Source organism: Odocoileus virginianus, chromosome 9, assembly GCF_023699985.2.
Source record: "Odocoileus virginianus isolate 20LAN1187 ecotype Illinois chromosome 9, Ovbor_1.2, whole genome shotgun sequence".
NCBI classification, from domain to species: domain Eukaryota; kingdom Metazoa; phylum Chordata; class Mammalia; order Artiodactyla; family Cervidae; genus Odocoileus; species Odocoileus virginianus.
The window spans coordinates 39870350-39891570 of NC_069682.1; the positions used below are offsets into that span (position 1 = coordinate 39870350).

Sequence of the window (21221 nt, forward strand, 5' to 3'; positions counted from 1 at the left end):
CTAAGAGGTGGAGAGGTGTTTGCCTAGCTGCCCTCTAGGGAAGGACAGAATGCTGTCTGATGGGCTGAACCAGAAGGAGAGGAATTTACTAATTTCTCAGGAGGACAGAAGCAGTCTGCTCCTCCCCTGGAGGCAGAGCTGGGGCAAGTCAGGGGATTTATAGGGATCTTGAGGGAATCTGCTTGAGAAAGTTACCATGGGGGCCCCAGGGCAAATGTCCCTTTACAGCCTTGGATCTCAGGGATAAGGACTTGGGTACAGTCCCCAGGGCCTGAGGTCTTGGTCGAAACTGCTTCAGAGCAGTGGGCAGAGATGATACAGATAAGACCATGCAGCCCGGGACTTTTTCTGCTTCAGTTCAGTTCAGTACAGTTCAGTCGCTCAGTCGTGTCCGACACTTTGCGACCCCATGCTTAGGGCTGACTTAATAAAACCGTAAGGCAGACCAAGTACACAGCTTCAACCAACCTCTTCTACATCCTCCCACCCCTGGCATGTTTGGGGGCTGCCCGATCCAGCCCATCTCTCTCAGGCAGGACCCCTCTGGAGTTATAAGTGAAGGGTCCCCACCTTCCTGGGGTCTCTGTAGAGAACCTGGGACTTGGGACAGAATCAGAGAAGCTAGAGGGGAGCTAGAGGAGAGGACCTTGAGGGATACTGGAGGCTTCCTCTCGCCTCTGAAATCACACTTCGAACATTCACTTCATAAATGAATCTCAGCAGTACTTGCAGCAGGCTCTGCCCGCCCCAGCTCCACCTTTCTCCAAGCCAAAGGCAGGCAGATGCGTCCCTACCTGAGGACCTGCCGGCCACTGTGGACTGAAGAGTGATGATGCCCACAGTGCATTCTGGGAGAATCCCACTCAGCTCTACCACCATAGTCCACCCTGCAGGATGGGGGCTGGACAGCCCCAGAGAGAACAGGAATGCTGGCCACAGCCCTCCTGGTCCGCAGGGCTGTGGGAGGCTCCTCTCCCCTCCCCATGCCAGTCTCTAAATTTGGAGAAGTTGTCTTGAGACCCCCATCTTGAGCTTGGCTGGACTGTGAGAGTGCCGTGGGCACTGTGCTCTGCTGCCGGGGTGGGCGAGGCCTGGCCACATTGGTTCTCTGCAGCCTCTCCTGGGGCGGGCCCGCCTCTCCAGTTCCTGCATTTCTCGTCTGTCTGCAGTCTGCTGTCCCTCCCTGGGAGGAGGATCTCGCCCCGGGACGTGGGGTGGGTGGGGAGAGTCCTCCTCCCTTTGCTGGGATGCGCAGAAAAGGAGGGGGTTCCCAGCAGTGGCAAGGCTGCCGCCTGAGCTGTGTTCTCAGACACACACAGCCTTGGTCCTGAGCTGGTCCCAGCTCTGACGTGAGCCCCTCGAGCAGGTTGACAGCAAGCTGGCAAGCTCCGTAGCAGGTGTGAGCAACATGGCAGAAAAGCTGTCTGAAGAGCAGGTGGCAGAGTTCAAGCAGGCCTTCGACAGATTCGACAAGGACAAGGACGGCACCATCAATGTGCAGGATCTGGGCACCGTGATGCAGGAGCTGGGACTGAAGCTGTCAGAGGCTGAGCTGAAGGGGATCATCACCCAGCTGGACACAGACAACAACGGCGTCATCAGCTTCCAGGAGTTCCTGGGAGCCATGGCTTCAGAGCTTCAGACCTCGGCCACAGAGGAGGGCCTGAAGGAAATCTTCCGTGCCTTAGACCAAGACAACGATGGCTACATCAGCGTGGACGAGCTCAGGCAGGCCACGTCCCAGCTGGAGGAGAAGATGTCTCAGGATGAGCTGGATGCCATGATTCGGGAGGCAGACGTGGACCAAGACGGCCGGGTGAACTACAAGGAGTTCGTGCGCATCCTCACCCAGAACTGAGGCTCCCCACCCCCTGCCTGCTCTGCTGCCCCCTGCCTCCGCCCGACTCTGGTCCCACTGCTGGGTCAAACCCTGCTTCCATGTGGGGACAGTCGGTGGTAGGCGGGAAGGGCTTCCCCGCGGCCTGGGGTCTGATCTGTCCAGCCAGACAGAGAGTGCTTGAGAGATGGGGGTGCGCCCTACCTTGCAGAGCTGTTGTGAGGAGACCCAAAGTGATGCGCCGGTTGGAATAAAGGGATGTGAGCTCCAAGGTGTACGACTGTGCTTGAATGGGGGTAGAGGGGGGCTGGGGAGGGTGGGGGTTGGGTGGGGTCGTTGAAGGGTCCCAGCGGGGGCATGTGGGGTTCTCTTGAGCCTCTCCCCATTCCACTCAGCCCTAGTGGGGAACCCTACGACTCCAGGAGGCCCATCTTTGATGCCCATGGTTGAGGAGGGTGGTGGGAGCACTATGGGTGGGATGGGGCAGATGGGACTCGAGTGCCTGCCTGAGCTCCCATCAGAACCTAGGGCCAGAGTCCAGACCAGGGCTGGGACACGCCTGCCCCACTGGTGGTGTTTATCACGCTTTGCATGTAGCCAGCTGAAAGAAAACTCTGTGTGTGTGTGTGTGTGTGTGTGTACTGCATTTGAGATATGGGGAATTCTAGAGCCAAGTTGGGTGCCCTGGAAGACCAGCCCTGCCTTACCTGAAGGAGGGTGGGATGGTCAAGAAGTGGGAAGGATGATGGGGTGGGAGATGCTGAGATGGGGTAATGGGAGGGGATCACACTTGGGGGGTGGGGGGTGTTTCCCATCAGATCCTAGAAAGACATGGCTCAGGGAGGAAGATGCCCCTAAACCCTCTGCTCCAGCCCTTCGGGGCCCTTTGGGGTTGGGGCTCTGAAGCAACTCCCTGGGTGTGCGTGTGCCCACAGAGCAGCTGGGGAGAGGCCGGAAGTCAGAGATGGGAAGAGCAGCCCCCTTCCACCCTCTGAGGTCAAGCTGAGGTGGCATCGGAACTTGGATTTTTGCAGCATTGCTGTGTGGTTCCTAAAAACCATCCTGGCCAGAGCCAAGGCAGAGGTTCTCAGTGCAGGGCGGGGAGAGACAGAGTCCACCTACCTGGGGGGCTATTGCAAAACACCTGCCCAGCCCTTTACCCTCCCCTCTTCCTGTTCGAGGGCGAATGACAGAGCAATGTACCCGTGCAGAGGGGGTGGGGCCAGGCCATCGGGGTGTGCTGTAGCACTGATGAAGTATTCCCACTTAGGGATATTTTCAGTGGGTCACTGGGGCCCCGTGACATCACACCTGCTGCACGGTCCATCCTAGCCCTGTCCTCGGGGTCTCCCTGCAGTCCCCTGCTCAGGCCTGAGCTAGAGTGGGGAGGAAGACAGAGAAGAGAGGCAGGAGCTCTGGTCCCTGAGGGTTCCCAGGGCATGAGTGGGTGTGGCTTCTGGTGGAGATAAGAGGGAGATGAGGCAGGGGGCGGAGGCTGCTCCTCCCTCCCAAGATCTCAGGGGTGGGACATCCAGGATGGGGTGGACCCCCCCAGAAAGTCCCCATCCTCTTAGGGATGCAGGTCACAGAAGGTGAGTTTCTAAATGAGAGATTCCTAAATGCCAAGTTGGTCCAGGGCGAAGGGCTCCAGGCTCTGCGTGGAAACAAGGAAAATAAAGATGTTTGGATGAACTTGATGTATTTAGTTTTTGAAGTTCTGAGAATATGCTCTTTCTATAGTTCAAATGTCCTTTCTTTAATGAAATGACTCCGATGGCAGATTTTTTTTTTTTCCCTTTCATGTACTTCCTTTGAAACATGGGGAATCCCATGTTAATTTTGATTTGTTAATTTTTAATTATCCCAGTTAATCTTACTGTCTTGTGAGGCCACAACCTCTGAGAAGAACATCTCCCAGCCTGTGGCACATAAAACTGATCTTCGTCCCTTAAAAAAAAAAAGAAAAAATAATTCTTCTGACTTTGAAGAAGCATGAGGCTCATACCTGGGAAGAGCAGACTCCAGGACTGCGGGGGAGGAGAGGAGGAGGAGAAGGGTGGGGAGGCAAGAGGAGGAGAGGGAGGAGGGAACCCGGAAGCACTTAGTTCCCTAGGCTGGCTGGTGCTAGGATGCTAATGTATGTGTGTGTTTAGTCACTTCAGTTGTGTCTGACTCTGTGACCCCGTGGACTGTAGCCCTCCTTCTGTCCAAGGGCTTCTCCAGGCAAGAATACTGGAGTGGGTTGCCATGCTCTTCTTCAGGAGATCTTCCCCACCCAGGGATTGAACCCGGGTCTCCTGCATCTTCTGTGTTGGCAGGCAGATTCTTAACCGCTGAGTCACAGGGCAAGCCCAGGATGCTAATACATGGAAGCTATTTTACTCTCCATATCCGTGTGTGTAAAGATGTTACACTGAGAATAATGCAAGCAGTTTATGGATGGTTAGAGCTCGCAGAGGGAGAGAGAGAGATGAAGCCACCAGCGGCCTCTGGCTGGTGTGTGAACTTTGAGGCTCATCCCTGCTGAGCTGTTGCTGAAAAGGGCTTGCTGGGGCCACAAGACAAGAAGAAAGACGCAGCAGTTTCTCTTCATGTGTTGCCCCGGGGAACAGAGAGGGAATCGTGAGTCTGGGAGAGGAAGTGACTTGTTTCAGGGCTCTGATGAGAGAAGGACCTGGAGGGACTTCAGGGTTCCACCGGCACAGCTGATTCCCATGGAGATTCCTGGCAGCCCCTCCCCTGGAGGAAGTAGGCCTGGGCGGGGTCTGCTGGGTGGGCTGGTGGGAACCAAGGCTGGACCAGCCTCTCGAAGCTGCGGGCCTGCGTTTGAGTGCCTTTCTTCTTCCGCCTGACACTGCAGGGGCTACGGAAACGGCTTCACATCGACTCCAGGGGGCCTGAGTGACCTTGGAGTGGGGACCCCAGGTTACCCAACCCGCTCAGAAGCAGCCCCACCCAGTCTAGACCCCAGGGGAACTGCAGAGCCAGGTGGAAGTTCCTGGCTCTAGGTCACATCAGGAAACCTGGGCCTCCAAAAGCCATTTTTGTGAAAGTCCACTTGCTAAGACTAGTTCTGCAAACTGTCAACTTGCTGTTCATCCCCAATTTACCAAACAATTATCTCTAAGGACGCTAAGGATTAGAGATTCACATCGGATAAGATGCTCTGAGCAGTTTCTAAATATTTCTCTGAAGTTTTCTTTGTTCACTTGGATATTTTAGTTTTTAGTTTGTGGCTTGAAAATTGGTTTTGTTGCTGTCAGTTCACGTCAACATTGAACCATAACCTGACAGAGATGAGTGGTCTCTGGGTTTTTCTTTCTTTTTTTAGTATATTGGGGAAGGGAACTGATTCCTATCAAGATGGAGTAGCTAAACCCGTGGCCTTAAGAACTGTAGGTGGATGGGGTGGGTTTCTCTCCAACAGATTTTCAAAATAGACTGTTGCTTCAATACTCCTTTCAATTTACAAATTTGTTAACTGCCTCCATCAAAGTGATATTTTGCAGACGTTTTAAGTATTTGATAATTGCTCATGTCTGAAATGTGAGTCACATGTTTCATTCAAACTGACATTTGGCTGAGCAGAGCTAAACTGACACATCTATGGGAACTGGCTGGGGTGAAACCACTTTGGTGAAAACAAAACTAATTTCAACTAAAGCAAAAATTCCCCCAAATTCTTCGAGGTAATAATTTTAATGAATTATGGCTTTTTGTTGTTGTTCAGTCACTAAGTCACGTCTGTGAAGGACAGGGGAGCCTGGTATGCTGCAGTCCATTGGGGTCACAAAGAGTGGGACACACAACTAGAGCAAAAATTCCCCCAAATCCTTCGAAGTATTAAATTTAATAAATTATGCTTTTTGTTGTTGTTCAGTCACTAAGTTGTGTCTGTGAAGGACTGGGGAGCCTGGTGTGCTGCAGTCCATAGGGTCACAAAGAGTCGGACACAAGTGAGCAACTGAACACAACAACAGGGTCTGTAGAGACACAGGGAGGTTTGTTACGGGAACCGGCTCACCCATTATGGAGGCAAAGCCCTAGGACCTGCTCCCTGTGGGTGGAGGCCCAAGAGAGTTCAGTCCAAACCTGAAGGCTGGGCTTCAGGGGGCTGACGGAATACACCCTGATGTCAGCCTGGAAGCTCAAACCAGGAGACCCCAGTCCAAGGGCAGGGGGAAGATGGAGGTCTTGGCTCAAACCAGGGAGTGAACTCGCCCTTCCCCTGCCTTTCATTCTGCTTGGACCCTCAATGGATTGGGTGATGCCCCCCCCTCGCCCCCTGCCACTGGGGAGGGAATTCTGCTGAACCAGGTCCAATTCCCATCACTACTGTACACACCCCTCCCAGCTGCACCCAGAAACATCTCCTCCAGCTCTTGGGGCAACTCTTATCCCCACCAAGATGGCACACAGAATTAACCATCACTCGGTGGAGGAGGGCAGTAGGAGATTCCAGGGCAGGTAACTGGCAGAACAGATGACGATCTGGATGTCAGACCTCTGGTTCCAGCTGATAAGACTTCAGATCGATGCTCTTCTCTTCCCCCGCAAAGTCAGGAAGAGCAGGTTTTCAACAGGTTCAGCTGTGCTCCAGGTCCTCAGGAACACTCTAGATTAATTATCCAGCCACATTTGCTCTGTCACCCCGTCCAAGTTCTGAGCTTTGGGGTCATCAACACGGCCCCATCGCCCGGATTCTGCTAGGTGGTCACAGTCCAGAGGGCACAGCCCTACATCTGAGAAGCCAGGGCCTGCCTCCTCCTTCCTGGCATCGGCCAGCACAGATGACCTCATCTGCTCCTCCCATGCTCCGCTCCACATTACCACAACCTGGGAAAGGGCCCGTGCCTCTGCAAGCTCCTTCTTGCTCACCTGCAACTGTTTGTTATCTCTGGCACTTGGGTCTCTTTCCCGCCTAGACGTCCCCGCCTCAGGGCACAGCAGGAACTTTCCACATCATCCCTTGTCGGTCCAGCCCAAGCCTGCCTTTGCTATAAGCCATGATTCCTTTTATATGCTAACACTAACAAGCAGGTACTCTTTCTACCCCCTTCTGATGTCTATGTCAGAAGCTTTCTCTATCTCCTTTATACTTTAATAAAACTTTATTGCACACACACACAAATTTTTTTTTAATTTAAACTTTTTATTTTGTATTGGAGAATAGCCAGTTAACAATGTTGTGATGGTTTCAGGTGAACAGAGAGGGACTCAGGCATACATACACATGTATCCATTCTCCCCCAAACTCCCCTCCCATCCAGGCTGCTGCCTAACACCGAGGAGAGTTCCCTGTGCTGTAAGCAGGTCCTTGCTGGTTATCCATCTTAAAGATAGCAGAGTGTACTATAAGCCATGATTCTGAGTGCTGGCTGCCAATTAAAGTACCTGGAGAGCTTCGGAAAAGGTCACGTGTGGCCCCCCAATGTTCTGAACCCACAGTTGGTCCGGGGGTCCTTGATGTTCTGGGGTCCCTGGCTTGGCCCTTTGCTTCATGCACGCAGGTGCTTGGTGGCTGAGGTGAGAAGGTGAGAAGAGAATGAAGCACGTATTTGCCCCCAAAGCCACGGTTCTGCCTAGTGCCCCTGGCCCAGGCCTCCTCTGCCCCACTGGGCAGGGAGCGGTGCGCTGGGAGAATCGGGGTGGTGAGCATGGCCCAGGCTGGAGGCTGCTGTCACCCACGTCAGGTCTGAGTCACTTTGGGAGCCGATGGTGCTCTCCCGGGTGACTCACAGCCCCCATGCCTGCTTTGCTCCCCAGAGCCCCGGTCTTTCTGCCTGGCTGACCTAGGACCCAGATGGAAGTCAGATCCGGGAAGGGGGTTGCAGGTGTTCTCAGCAAACTGAGTTTTCCTGCATCCAGAGCGGTGGGTACCCACGTGGGTGCTGGTGATGCTCACCTGCTCACTCATTCCTTCCACAGCATTTCCTTGAGCCGCACACTGCCGTGGGTCTGAGTACAGGAGGGGGCGGTCACAGGAGCCCCAGGAGGAGACGGAGCTGCCCCAAGTGTGCAAACAGGAGCCAGTTCTCCCCCAGAGAGCTGGGCTCTTGCTCAAGCTCAGATTCCTTCCTTCATCTTCCCATCCTTCCCTCCCTACAACATATTTCCAGGCAGAGTGCTGTCCAGCCCTGGTGATGCAAGAGAGTGCCCACGCTGGGGACAAACCTGGGCATAGATGAGAGCTGGAAGAGGGGGCTGCCCACTGGAGCACTGCCCCCACCCCGCCAAAGATGGGGGACTCATCCTGCTGGAGGCAGAGATAGCTGGACAGGACGTCTCAGTGGGACTCTCAGCGTTGTGGGCTTTGAAGACCACGTGGGTGGTGGGCATTGCGAGTGTCCAGCAGTTGCTCACAAATGTGTGTTGAGGCCCCTAGGCCCCTGAGGGTGGAGTCAGTGAGGTTCTCCTGCTGCCTGGGCGTGCATCCGAGTGGCCGCCTATCCCTGACCACATGTGGAAAACACATGATGCAGCACTTGTGGTTTGTTCGGTGAGAACACCATTTGGGGAATAACAGGGGTCCTGGGGGGAGAAGAGTTGGGAAGCATTGATGTGAGGGTCTCCAAGACCCTCTACTGCAAGGCCAGTGGGGGAGGAAGGAGGAGGGTCCCAGGCCCTGGGGGTGAGAGCCCGGGGTTGGGTGGGACTCAGATTCTGACCTGAGCCTTGCTTGCTCTGCCTGCTGCTTGTAAGGACGATGGGCCAGTCGTCCTGAGTCCACCTGGTATCGGAGAAGGCTGGGAAAGAGCACAGTGGAGACCCTGCCTGAGTCTGGGGGGCCTTCACCCATCCCCCACTCCCTGAGGCTGAGCCCCGTCTGCCCCAGCATGGGGGTTGGGTGGCAGGTGATCCTTGACATGAGGACCCAGCCCTGGAGCCAGGGCTCAGCTGCTCTCTGGGGCAGTGGCCCAGTCGATGACGGGGGTCACGGTCCTCGAGGGGAAAGAAGGTTGGACGAGGTACCCAGTCACCAGGAGAAGAGCCCAGGGAAGACCGTGGATTGGCGAGTGGGCCGGGGGTACCAGGATCTCCCCCTAGATGCCCAGGCTCACTTTACCAGCGGCCTTGGAAGGAGAGAAGCTGACTTGGTGCTGACCTCAAGTTAGATCTTAGCCCTGATTTTCTTGTTTGCAAAATGGAAGTGGTAACACTTTCCCCCTGAGGGCTCTATTAAGTGGTACACAGGGTCCAAACCACCTCGGACCTGGTAGAACAGGCACAGAGGCGGCTGCATGAGGCCTGGTGGTGTGTGTGTCCTGTCACAGGCTCCCAGGTCCCTGTGGATCCCCAAGCCCGAGATGATGGGCTTGTTTTACTCCTGCAGCTCTGGGTGGAGGCTGAGAGGTCTATGGGGCTCTGCTTCCTCCTCTGGGTTTTCCACGCGGCAGGGAATTTCCTGGCAGGAACCATTGCGGTATCTGTCAGGGCCAGTGGGCAGGGATGTTGGAAACACAGCCATTATCGCTCCCCAGACAATGCTGGTGTCTTGCTCTGTGGGTTGGTGCTGGCGAAAAAAGAAAAAAAAATAGACTTTTTCAGCACATACTTTCAGACCAGAGGATTGTACATGTACATTATGATTTTTATGGGGGAAGGAGAGGGGAGAAAGAAACAGAAAAACAATTAAACCAGCAGTTCTGTTCTTTGCTTTTTTGTTGTTAATTTTTTGGCTGCTCCACGTTCAGGATCTTAGTTCCCCAACCAGGGATTGAACTGGTGCTCCCTGCAGTGGAAGCACGGAGTCTTAACCCCTGAACCTCCAGGGGAGTCCTAAACTGGTAGATCTGAAAGGAAGTCCATTGCTGACCAAAGTTTGGGCCTGATGGTGCCCGAGGTGGTGTGAGGACTTAACCTGGCAGAGGTAGCTGAGGAGAGAGTTGGCCTCCCCCTCTGAGGGGGAGTGTCCCGGGCAGGACTTACTCCTGGTGTTTTGCTTTCAGGACGCTGATTGTTACTGTTTCCTCTTATTTATAGTGAGGAAAGCTGGCTTTCCACTTATAACCATGGCCTTTAAAATACATTTACTGAGTGAAGAATGTGTGGAGTAAAGAACAGCAGGTAGCGAATGGTACAAAAAAACCAGAGAATTGTGACGGTGGTTCTAAATGACCCGGCCTCTGGAGATACCCATGTGCCCAAGCCTTTCATTGTATTGAAGACTGGTGGAGGCCACAGGAGAGGTGGGCTTGACCAGAGTCCCAGGAGGGAAAGATGGGGCCTTAGTGCCCTGGAGAGACCGGGGGTAGAAACAGTGATGACGTAGGAGAAAAGGTCAGAAACTCCCCCAGTGTGAGGGCTGAGGCGGGGGCAGGAACAGCTGAGGGCAGAGGACCCTGGACTTCGCCCCCCTGCAGGGGCAGGCTCTCTGGCCCTGGGTAGGGCCCCAGCATGGTCACCTCCTGCCCCATTCTCAAGCCCAAGGGGAGCTCGGGACTCAAGCTGGAAGCCAAGATCTGGCCACAGCCACAGGGGGACCCTTTAAAAACACAGCTTCCAAAACTTATGATCCTTTTCAAAGTTTTTCAAAAACTTTTGGAGGTCTCAAAACTTGTTTTTGCTCATCAGCACAAGCACCGGGAACCACTTTCTGCCTCGTGACCTATAGGTTTCCACCCAGCTTCGAGGACAAGAGTATCCTCCTCTGTAAAGTCAAGAGATTGAGTAAGAGCGGGCTGTTCAAGGTCAGCTTGTGGGCCTGGTCCAGTGGGACGCAGGATTCAGGGACAGAGGGCGGCAGGCCTCAGGGCACAGTCCATGTTTGTGACCTACTCCCCTGTTCGCTGCCCTGGGAGGTTGGCCTTGGTTTCTCTCCCTGAGGTTTACTTTTTGCTCCCTCTGCTTTGGTCCAAGCCCCAGGACATGAAAAGGGAGAACAACCTCGTTTGAACTCTACCTCCTCAAAGGTGAGGGGCTGGGGTATTCACAGGGTAAGGATGCGGTGTGGTCTGAGGCATGGGGAAAGGGGAAAGGTGATGGGAAATAAAAGGTGAGTTTCACTGTTGTTCTGAGCAGGTCTTGACTAAGCTGCGGGCTTTTCCACAGGACGCTTGTTCAGCAGATGGAGCAGTTAGCAGATTCTGAAGGTGGCCTTTTGGGCCCCGATGTCTCAAAGGTTACCAGGCGGACACTCGTGCTTGCCCAGTGGGAGTCTTGGTGGACCCAACCAGCCTTAACTGGCTGGAGCCTGAACCAGATACAACTGACTCCAAATTCTTGGAAAACAACTCGGGCAAACATCTTATTATTTGTGCTCGGTGATGTGTGGAGGACACGCAAGCCTTTTGTGGTGGCAGTGAAAGCAAGCTTGATAAATGAGGACAGGTACAGGTGTAATGGATTTAACGATTTCCTTTGGTTTCAAAACCTTAATAAACATGAGTGTGCGCTTGCTAATTCTCTTCAGTTGTGTCTGACTGCGACTCCATGGACTGTAGCCCACCAGGCTCCTCTGTCCATGGAATTCTCCAGACAAGAATACTGGAGTGGGTTGCCATGCCTTCCTCCAGGGGGATCTTGCCAACTCAGGGAGTGAACCCGCACCTCTTACATCTCCAGCACAGGCAGGCAGGTTCTTTACCACCAGCGGCACCTGGGAAGCCCCAATTTCAGTTTCTCTGGGAGCAAAGTAGCTAGTAGCTCTGGACCAGTGTCTTTGATGAGGTTGCCTGTGGCTGGGACATCCCTGGTGGTCCAGTGGCTAAGACTCCACGCTCCCAATGCAAGAGGGCCTGGGTTCGATCCCCAGTCAGGGAACTAGATCCCACATGCCAAAACTAAGATCCAGTGCAGCAAAATAAATAAAAATTTAAAAAGAAGGCGGTGGCTGAGGCTACAGCATCTGAAGGCTTGGCTTGGGGCTCAAGATTTCCTCCCCTGCTCGGTGGCTCCCTCACGCTGTGGGCAAGCTGATGTTGGCTGTGGGCACGAGGACTCAGTTCCTCTGCCTGGGGGCCTGTTCACAGGCCAGCGTGAGCATCCTTACAGCCTGGTGTCTGGCTCCCTCCAGGACCGAGCAAGGCAGAAGCGGCTTCAGAGTCACGAGCTGTCACCTCCGTCTTATTCTGTTGGTCATGCAGGCCAGCGCTGAGGCACTCCAGGAGAGGGCGGGGGAAGGTCTGAACTCCTGAACGGTGGCTCATGGCAGGCCTGGCTGCCACAGGGCCCTCACAGCACTGAGGGTCTGCGTGGACCAGCTTCCATCTGGTACCTTGACTCTCGCCAAGGCTGAGCCGAGATATCGTGGCCTTTCTGGTTCATCCAGTAGATACGTCTGAGCACTTTTTCTGTGTCAGGAGAACTGGTGGGTGGGACGCAAAGGACAGTAACCTTACAGACCAGTAGAGAAGGTGATGCTGACAGTGGGAAGTGCTCAGTGTCATGGGGGCAGTAACAGATCCCTGGGGGGACCAGTGGGGGGATGGGTCAACGGGGCCTCGGAGGCGCAACCTGGAACAGGTGAGGCCTAGCTGGGTCTGAGGGATTGAAACCAAGGATTAGTCAAACCCATCGCACCTGTCTTTACTCATCAAGGTGGTTTTAATTGCTGCTGCAGACGTCTGGCTCGTCCTCCAGGCTGCAAGGCGCCGAAGCAATAAGACGCTTGCTCCGGTCATTTTCAAGAAAGCTGGAGTCAGCTGTGTCTAGTTCTGCTGAGCAAGAGTCAGCGGTGTCCAGTTTGAGCTGAGCTGGTTGAAACTGGCTGGGACCACTGACCTTTCAACTGAGTGTGTGAACGTGCAGAGGCCTGTTGCTGAGCTACGCCTGTGCAGAGCGAGGATCGTGACACCCTTTCCATCACCTTTCCCCACAGTGCCGGTGTCTCAGACGACCTGCTTCTTCAGTCTTCATCCCATAAACACACAAGCCCCTTGCCTGAGGGGAACTGGATTTGAGGTTTGTTTTCCCATCTCCTTGCTTGGTGGCCTTGCTGATGGACCCTCTCTTTGGGGCAGACCTTGATGTCTCAGTGTTTTGAGTTGCTGTGCACCCAGGTAAAGAGGAGCCTGGTTCAGGAAGGGTAGGAGGGAGAGGGAGGGGGAAAGAGGGGGAGGGGGAATGTGTGGAAGTGCAGGGAGGAGGAAGGAAGAGAGGGAATGGAGAGCGAGGGGGAGGAGGGGAGGGGAGGGGTAGGGAGGGGAGGGGGTAGGGGGAAAGGGGAAGGGGAGGGAGGAGAAGAAGGTAAAGGAGGAAGGGGAAAGAGAGAGGGAGGGAAGGGGAGGAGAGAGAGGGAGGAAGGGGGAGGGGAAAGAGGGAGGGAGTAGCACTCTCCCAGGTCGGGGAGCCCGCCTGGCTGCTCAGGGTGGGGGGCTTAGGGTGTCACTTTCCACAGCTCTGACTGAAGAACCTCATTCCATACCCTTTGGACCCATGCTGATCAGCAGGCAGATGCCAACAGCTGCCCTTGCTAGTCTGTTCCTGCAACAAAGAAAGTGACTGGAAAGTTCTCTGGAGCTCCCGCCCTGGAGGACCTGGCTGTGTTAGTGCTGGAGCATGGCTGCTGAAATAGTTTCCACTTGTGGAAAAGATCGCCTTACGCCCCTGCCCTGCAGGCACGCAGCACGTCACGTTTCAGGGACTCTGCCCAGTCGCTCAGATGCGGTCCTGAAGTGTGTACTGACATGCCTGTGGGTCTCTTTCCCTTGTTTTGGAACAGCACGCTGCCCGCTGGGATCAGGGACATGGAGGTCTGAGAAGCCTCTCCTGACCCGGGCCTGCTGTGCCCCCGAAGCATGAAGCTGTGCTGCTCCCTGTGAGATGCGGGCACCTCTGATGCTGTGAAAAATTCACCACTGGATATTCATTGACCCCTGTGGTTTGTGAGGTTTGTTCCATGTGGCTTCACGGCCTCCTGTCTTAGGCCACACGTTCCTCTGGGCAGAGACTCTGGGCAGACCCCCTCCTGTCCTGGGGCTCAGTAGGGCCCTGAAAACACGGTGGTGGAGTGGGAAGAAAGCGGGGGGTGAGGGCGCCCTCAATTCTGCAGAGTCAACCTTGGGGGGTGCCTCCTCCTGCCCGTCTGCTCCCTGCCCCTCCCCCAGTCATCACAGCTTCCACGTCTTTCTCTGGCAGGTGGGTGAGGAGCTGAGGGCCGAGCATCATACCTGGAGATGGAGCCTGGCAGGGAGAAGATGAGCTCATGTTGGCAAAGTTGCATGCTGGCAGAAAACAGCCTGTTTTCCAGCCCTGGGGCAGATTCCAGCTTCTCCAGTCACGTTCAGTCAACAGCTGTAGCCTGAGAAGCCAGAGGGGAGAAAGCTACTCCAACCAGGGGGGGAGGCCTGCTGCTTCCTGATCCCATCATGCAGCCCCGCTGGGGAGGGGCCGGAGTGGGAGCCCCCCGTGGTCCTCCATCCTCGAGTACAGAGAAGACAAGAGAGAGGCAGGATTTCTGCCCAGGGCTGGTCCACCCCAGCTCAGCTGAAACACAGACATCTCCAACCCAGACTCCACAGGGGTGGACAGAAGGCAGTTTGGGGCCCCTCCCACCCAGACTGTGGGGCAGGCCCAGGATGCATGCCTGTCTTAGATGCTGACCCTTCAGGAGTGGCTGCCCTGGATGGGTTGGGGCTGGCATGAGAGCCTGAGATCTGGCCTCTGGGTCACTGTGCTGGGCACCTGTTGGCCATGTTTGTAGAGCATGCACACTGTTACTCCTGATCTCTGCAGACTGTCCTTGAAGGATGTGTGCTCCTAACAGCACACTGGGTCTGGGTAATTTTTTTCTTTGTCTTAAAAGACAGACTTCTAAGAGTAGCTTTAGGTTCACAGCTAAACTAGGTAGAAAGTGTGACGTTTCAATATTCCTCCTCCCTCACACCCACAGCCTCCCCGTCATCATCTCCCCCGGTTGGTACTTGTGTTACAACTGATGACCCCACATGGACATGTCATCATCACCCAGAGTCCATAGTTGACCTCAGGGGTCACTGTAGGTGTTGTGTATCCTGTGGGTTTGGCCAAACATATAATGACATGTATATTATCCATCAATACAGTATCATACAGAGAAGTTTCACTGCCCTAAAAATCCCCTGTTCTCCACCTGTTCATCCCTCCCTCTCCACAAACTCTCAAAATCAGACCTTTTTATTGGCATAGTTTTGCCTTTTCTGTAACATCAAAATAGTTGCAATCACATAGCATGTAGCCTTTGTTCCATGTCTTTTCATGACTTGACATCTTGCTTATTTTAGCATTTAATAATATTCCCATCTGGATGCCCTGTAGTTCATTAATCCATCACCTACTGAAGGACACCTTGGTTTTCAAGTTTTAGCAATTATGAATAAAGTCGCTGTAAAAAAGCACCCATGTGCAAGTTTTTGTATGGACATGAGACTTTTAAGGGACAGGGAGGTGGTTTACTGTCTGGTCCTCGCTGGAAGCTTCCCTTGTAGCTCAGTTGGTAAAGAATCTGCCTGCAATGCAGGAGACCAGGGTTTGATTCCTGGGTTGGGAAGATCCCGTGGAGAAGGAAATGGCAACCCACTCCAGTATTCTTGCCTGGAGAATCCCATGGACAAGAGAAGCCTGGCAGTCTAAATTCTATGGGGCCACAAGAGTCGGACATGGCTTAGTGACTAAATCACCTTGCTGGAAGGTCTCAGGGTAGGGCTGCGTGGATTAGCTTCCCTGGGGGACCTGGAAATATCTGCTTTCTCACTGGTTCAGCTCCAGGGGGAACCCATGTCTGTGTGTCTGGGAAAGAGGGCAGGCGAAGGAAGCCACTGATGGAGAGGGAAAGGCAAGGCAAACAGGGGAAGAAAGAGAAAGAGAAGAAAAGGCTGTGTGGATTAAACCAGAATCCAGATTTTTCTGATCCCATTGCCAAACTGTAACAGGGGACACGGATGTCGAGTTGTTGAGGCAGGTTTGTGTGTCTGTAAGAGGGCAGAGAGTAGACCATCTGTATTTTATGAACATTCTGCTTTTATTATGAAAAATGAAGCCTGGGGGTTCAGAGGGGGTTAAGAGATTAAGGACTTGGATACAATCCTGGAATTTCATTGAGTTCTTTTTAACTTTTGCATTTTTAATGAACAATTTCAAACATTTCTTCAAAAAGATATGCAGAGTATAATGAATTCTCATGATGCCTCATCTTGCTTCAGCAGTTCTCAACTTATGTGGTTTGGTTTCCTTTCTATCCCTAACTATGCTCTTGCCCTATAATTTTGAAGGAAATCTCAGACCTCATGTGATTTTTATCCATAAAGATTTCAGTGTGTCTCCCTAGAGAGACTGCAATCATAGTACTTCTGTTAAACATAAAAACATCACCATATCTTGTGCACTTTACCCAGTCAATTCTGGATATTTTGGATTGTTTTATTTAAAAAACAATTTGTTCGATTTAGGATCCAAATAAGTCCATACATACATCGCAATGGTTTGATATGTCTCTTAGATGTAGGATTCCTCCATCTTTCTCTTTGAATTAATTTTACTTTGCTGAAGAAACTCATTTGTCTTAACTTCCTGCAGGTCAAACTCAGGCTGACTTTCTTGGCAAGACTGCTTAGGTGGGGGGTGGGCCCCCTGTCAGGAGGTATGGTGGTCTTTATTAATGGTTGACATCTAGATCCACCAGGTCATGAGGGCTTACAAAATGGTGGTATTCTATCATGCCTTCTTCACTGATTAGCTGGGCCACTGCTCTAAAGAAAACATTCCCTTCCTCAACTGTCTAGTTACCCTGAGATATGGTTTGTGGAAGAAAGGGCAGAATAAATGTTTATCAGTTTTCAAAGGAGTTGGGTTTCCTGAGATACTCCAAAGGGCATTTAAAAAGTGGTTTTCTTCTTATGGATTTTGCAGCTCTGAGTTTAAACACTCATTATCCCAGTGAATGTGTCCATTGTCTCAAAGCCTCATGATAAATAGGACTATGGACACTGAATCTGAGGAAACTACCTGGTAAGTCTGAAGACTTGCAGTTAGTTCTGGATTTGCTCATACATGCAGGCAAAACCCCAAGCCTCTTTGATCTGGGAAGGTCTCTGATCTAGGATTGAGGGAGATTTTCTTTGCTAGGATATTCCACTCACGGGAACTGGCTTCACTGGACAGAGGGATGTGATTCTTTCTAGGGTGTTCTTTAATGTTGATTAAGAAAAGTCCAAGTTTGCAGGATGTTATCAGCTACTTTCACCTCCAGGACTTGTAACCCTAACAGTATACCACCCATCCAGTGGTATTGTCTCCTGTGGGACAATGGGACAGTGTCTCCTTGAGGGACCGGGAGTTCTGATGAGGAAGAGAACCAGAGAGATGCCCACTCTGGTCTGCATCTCAGTTACCAAGACTGAACAATGGCAGCCCAGACCAGGCATCTGTTGATGGTTGTAAAATGAACTCAGCACATTAGCGTCAGGCATATATACAGAAAACCAAGCACTGTGCTGGGTGTGCACGTTCGCCCAAGCACTAAACGTACAGGAGAGCTAAGTCAGCACAAGAGTGGCCAGTCACCTGGATCAGCCAAGGAGACGCCAGTCTTAATCGATTCAAAGGTAGGACTTGGTGACACTGGTGCCCCGCTGGCTGACGATTCACCCAGGCGCCCGTGCCTCCCCTCCCATTGTGCACGCAACCAGACCAAAGGTTCAGAAAGACCACCCTTTGCTCAAAACAGACAAACACAGTGTTTTGAGTATTCTGCTTGTATATATTCAACTCAGACTCTGTGAAGAGTTTAAAGGCAAACTGAGAAGATAGTAAGTAGATATGTCAGTACTTCCTACATATCATTTGCATAATGGCTACAGGTTGGATCAGTGATGACTTAAGAGCTGACTCATGGAATTCTCTGTATCAGAATTACTGGGGGGGGGGGGAGTGTTGACAAATATAAATTATGACCCCTGTACCCCACCTCCCCACCTCCCACACACTGATTCAGTAAAACAGGTGTGGAAACTGGGGGAGGGGAGCTGGGGGTGAGGCCGTTACCTTTATTTTTTTCAAAGTACCCCTCATGACTCTGATGCCCAAACAGGCTTGAGAACTACTGCAATAAATAATCAGAGATTTTCAAATACAGATGCAATTTCTGAAGGGTGTTCATTCTACACAGTTACTCAGTTTCTGGGTCTTATTTCTTCCCTAGAGCGATCCCAAGAAAGCTATACAGTTTCTAATAAAACATCTTTTGATTAAGAACATCTGAACTATTGTTTCAACAACTTAGGAAGCTTATCAAGGTAACTCTGGAAGAAACTGTATCTTACAACATCTCTAGGAATGATTAGAAATCTTGCTGATTTCCGATCACAACCACTGGGGTAATCTACACTATTGGGTTTGAATTTGCAGAGCTAGAAACCTGAGTTACCTAAATTAAAATCTGAAATTAATTAATGAAGGTCCTTTGTTACTAGCTTGACTACTATATCCAGAAAGTGGCCAGGTGTTCCGCTGTCTTCAACTGCTATTTCTGATTAGAGTGTGTTCTAATTGGTTTAATAAGATTAAAAAAACTTGACCTAATCTAATTTTTCTCTTACTTTTTGATGCATTTTGAAGGCATATTTGTGACCTTCTAAAACCTCTGTGAGGCTTGTCATCACCTCCTTGGCTGTAGCAGCATGTTCTGGCAGAGGTCCAGCAAACATCCACCAGTCAGGAAACCTTTAGGGTGATTATGGGTGTGACTCTTTTTTTAATTGTACAATTCATTTATACAGAGAAATCATTTGGAATTAATTATTTACAGTCTTTTTCAGTTTTCATTTCCACTGGCCAGATACAGTTCACATAACAGTCCACGTTTACTGGAACGGTCACCATAACAAATCTTCCACGACATGGGTTTTCAGTCCTCCCCCATCTAAGACAATGATTGCATTTGAACAGAAACATTTCAGCGTAAAACACCAATCTCTTTTCCCCTCTTAACGAATAAATCTGCCAGAATGCATCTAATATGGTCAAATTTTCAACACATTTCTTTTCAAACCCCTTATTTGCAAGTACTGTAAATCAAGGCAAACACAGTTCACATCCCCCAAGCCTTCTACGACTTACTACATACTCTCGACTTCAGCTTTTACTATCTCTTCTCAGAAATGTCTGGCACAAGCAGACATTTTTACTTTAAGACAAAACTACACTCTTTTTCCATCTGTTTTTTTAAAAAAAATACCTATTACCAGTCAATTGCCTTCCCTCTTGCTTTTCAGAGAATATTAACTTTCCATGAAATCCTTAAGATGGTTTTCTTTCAGTAGTTCAGAACACACTGAGTCATTTCATGTGTGTCCACCACCCTGAAACACTACATTTTAAAAATCGCAATTTTCTTAATTGGCTCAAAAACAGTATGGCTTGATTTCACTTGGTAAAGTTAATATGATTTAAAAAAACACACACACACACACATTTTTAATCAAGGGAGAAAAATACTTTAAAGACATGCCAATTTGAAAAGGGATCAAAGTAAAAAAATAAAAAGGAAATACTAAAAACTACTTTACAATAAAAAAAATTAAATAATCGGCAGGTTAAATCAATGAAAAATGAGGAATGTGCAGTGAAAAACAAACTAATAAAAAGCATTCCAGTTGGCAAAATGGAAAACCTATTAAGTTTTGTTTGTTTTCCAAGGAACTTATGTTTCAATGTAAATTTTGAAATATTACAGACATTCCAAGTAGATCTTAGATGCCAATGTTACAATTTCAAATTCTGCATGCAAAGTTCATCAAAGAAACACTGGTAAAATCCTGGTATTTGCAAAATTTTAAGTTTTGGCAAATACTGTAAGTATCACAATTGGTATTAAAAAGTCATGATGAATGCAGAATGAGAATACCCGTTAAGTATTTCATTTGATTAAAAATACCAGGTTTGCATGTTCTAAATGATCTGAAAAGGAAAAAAACAAAAACAAAAACAAAAAACTGCAGTTTAACAGTAATCTGTATATATATCTTTAGCTGCCATTAAAAAAAATAAAAGAACAACAACCAAAACCAACCACACACACAGAAGACATGAGACGGTACTAAGTAACGCTGCCGTGCTCATAGGACAGAAAGAAAAACTGTACAAGGTCATAAATAAAGTCTCTCCCAGCTGCTAGCCAGAGCTTCCTTTACACCAGGGTCTCCTTCCGCTTGCCACCGACCTGGGCTTTGTCCCTGGCTTTGCGGAGGCTGGTCTGGGCTCGGGGTGCTTTTACGCCCGTAGTGTTGTCTGCTGTATGAACCGGGGCGCCACACTCGGCAGTGTCTCCATCAGCTTCGCCCTGAGTCATGCTGGAGGCCGTGGACGCCTGTCTCTGGGCCCTAGCATTGCTGGTGGTGGTGGGGTTCTCCCCGCACTCCTCGTGGAACTCCGAGGGGCTGGTGGCCTGTTGGAAAGGGGCGATGGCGGTGCGGATGCAGCTGAACCACTGCTGCTTGTGGAACACGTCGTTGGCTTGGAGAGTGTGGGACTGGCCCGGAGAGGGGTCTTGGAAGCGAACTCGGAAGATGTTTTTAGCTAGAAAAATAAACATTGACAAAAGGAAATCAGATTTAGAAAGCTTATCCTAGATGATGTGGTCAGACTACATGAGTATGGGTGCTGGTCTCGCCACAGCAGGCACATCTATCTAGGAGGCAGTGCCCTACGTATTATGTATGTATGAGGCAGTGCCCATGTGTATCAGGTACACATGCTGGAGTCAGAGCGCCACAGCACCTGACAACTCAGCGAGTGGACCAGGTCGGGACGACAGAACCCATTTCACGTTTAGTGTTTTGTCTGGGGACAGATTCCTAATTATCATAGCTGAAATCATTCAGGTTTAGAGTTTATGATCTTTGAAACCATTTTAAAGTGTGACTGGTACCTTTATCTGAGTTGCCAAAAGCCCCTCGGAAGGACCCTCCCATCCTCACGTCTCCATCCTGCAGGTCTTCCAAGACTAGCTCCTGGACAGGGATGGGCTGCCGGTAAACCTGGTAGGAGTGACGCTCATTTCGAGTAACAGGCCGAGTCAACACCAAGATGTCTTGAAATAGGAAAATGTACAGTTTCTGGAGAAGCAAGAAACAAATACTTCTTAAATGTAGAACTTTGTGACTTTGAGTGAAATCCATTGTTAAAAAAACGTGACTGGATCTTAATTTTATCAAATTGATTTACTAAGATCCCCTTACAAATGACTTCATAAAGATGGTGCTTTAAAAGCAATGCACGTTCTCCTTGGAGAGTTTTTCTCACTGTAGACTATACACAACTTTTCTGTCCATGTGTAACATTAGATCAGCAGCAGCTGAGCAAACGCCACTCACCACAAAGACCTGTCAGTGGCGGCGTGACTGGAAATACCAGGACTGTACACTACAGTCTTCTAACAGGGTGAGAACTTAAAAATGTAAGCTGGTAA

General features: G+C 50.8%; 2 protein-coding genes and 1 non-coding gene across 4 annotated transcripts in view; 2 read left to right on the forward strand and 1 right to left on the reverse strand.

Moving 5' to 3' along the window:
• The first annotated feature begins 1205 nt into the window (after nucleotides 1-1205).
• On the forward strand, nucleotides 1206-2108 carry LOC110128424 (calmodulin-like). The gene has a single exon (XM_020879198.2). It carries the CDS (start codon nucleotides 1409-1411, stop codon nucleotides 1856-1858), a length of 450 nt encoding a protein of 149 aa, XP_020734857.1. The 5' UTR covers nucleotides 1206-1408; the 3' UTR covers nucleotides 1859-2108.
• Nucleotides 2109-11525: 9417 nt separating this feature from the next.
• Nucleotides 11526-11599, forward strand: TRNAW-CCA (transfer RNA tryptophan (anticodon CCA)). The gene has a single exon. It is a non-coding gene; the product is annotated as a tRNA-Trp (tRNA).
• Nucleotides 11600-18486: 6887 nt separating this feature from the next.
• The window catches only part of NET1 (neuroepithelial cell transforming 1), a 35016-nt gene continuing 32281 nt past the window's right edge, over nucleotides 18487-21221 (reverse strand). For both annotated transcript variants that reach the window (XM_020877791.2, XM_020877795.2), the window contains 2 exons: nucleotides 20682-20868; nucleotides 18487-20329 (listed from right to left, as the gene is read on the reverse strand). In XM_020877791.2, coding sequence (XP_020733450.2) covers nucleotides 19941-20329; nucleotides 20682-20868 — 576 coding nt within the window. In that variant the 3' untranslated portion in view covers nucleotides 18487-19940. The remainder of the gene's footprint in view (nucleotides 20330-20681; nucleotides 20869-21221) is intronic.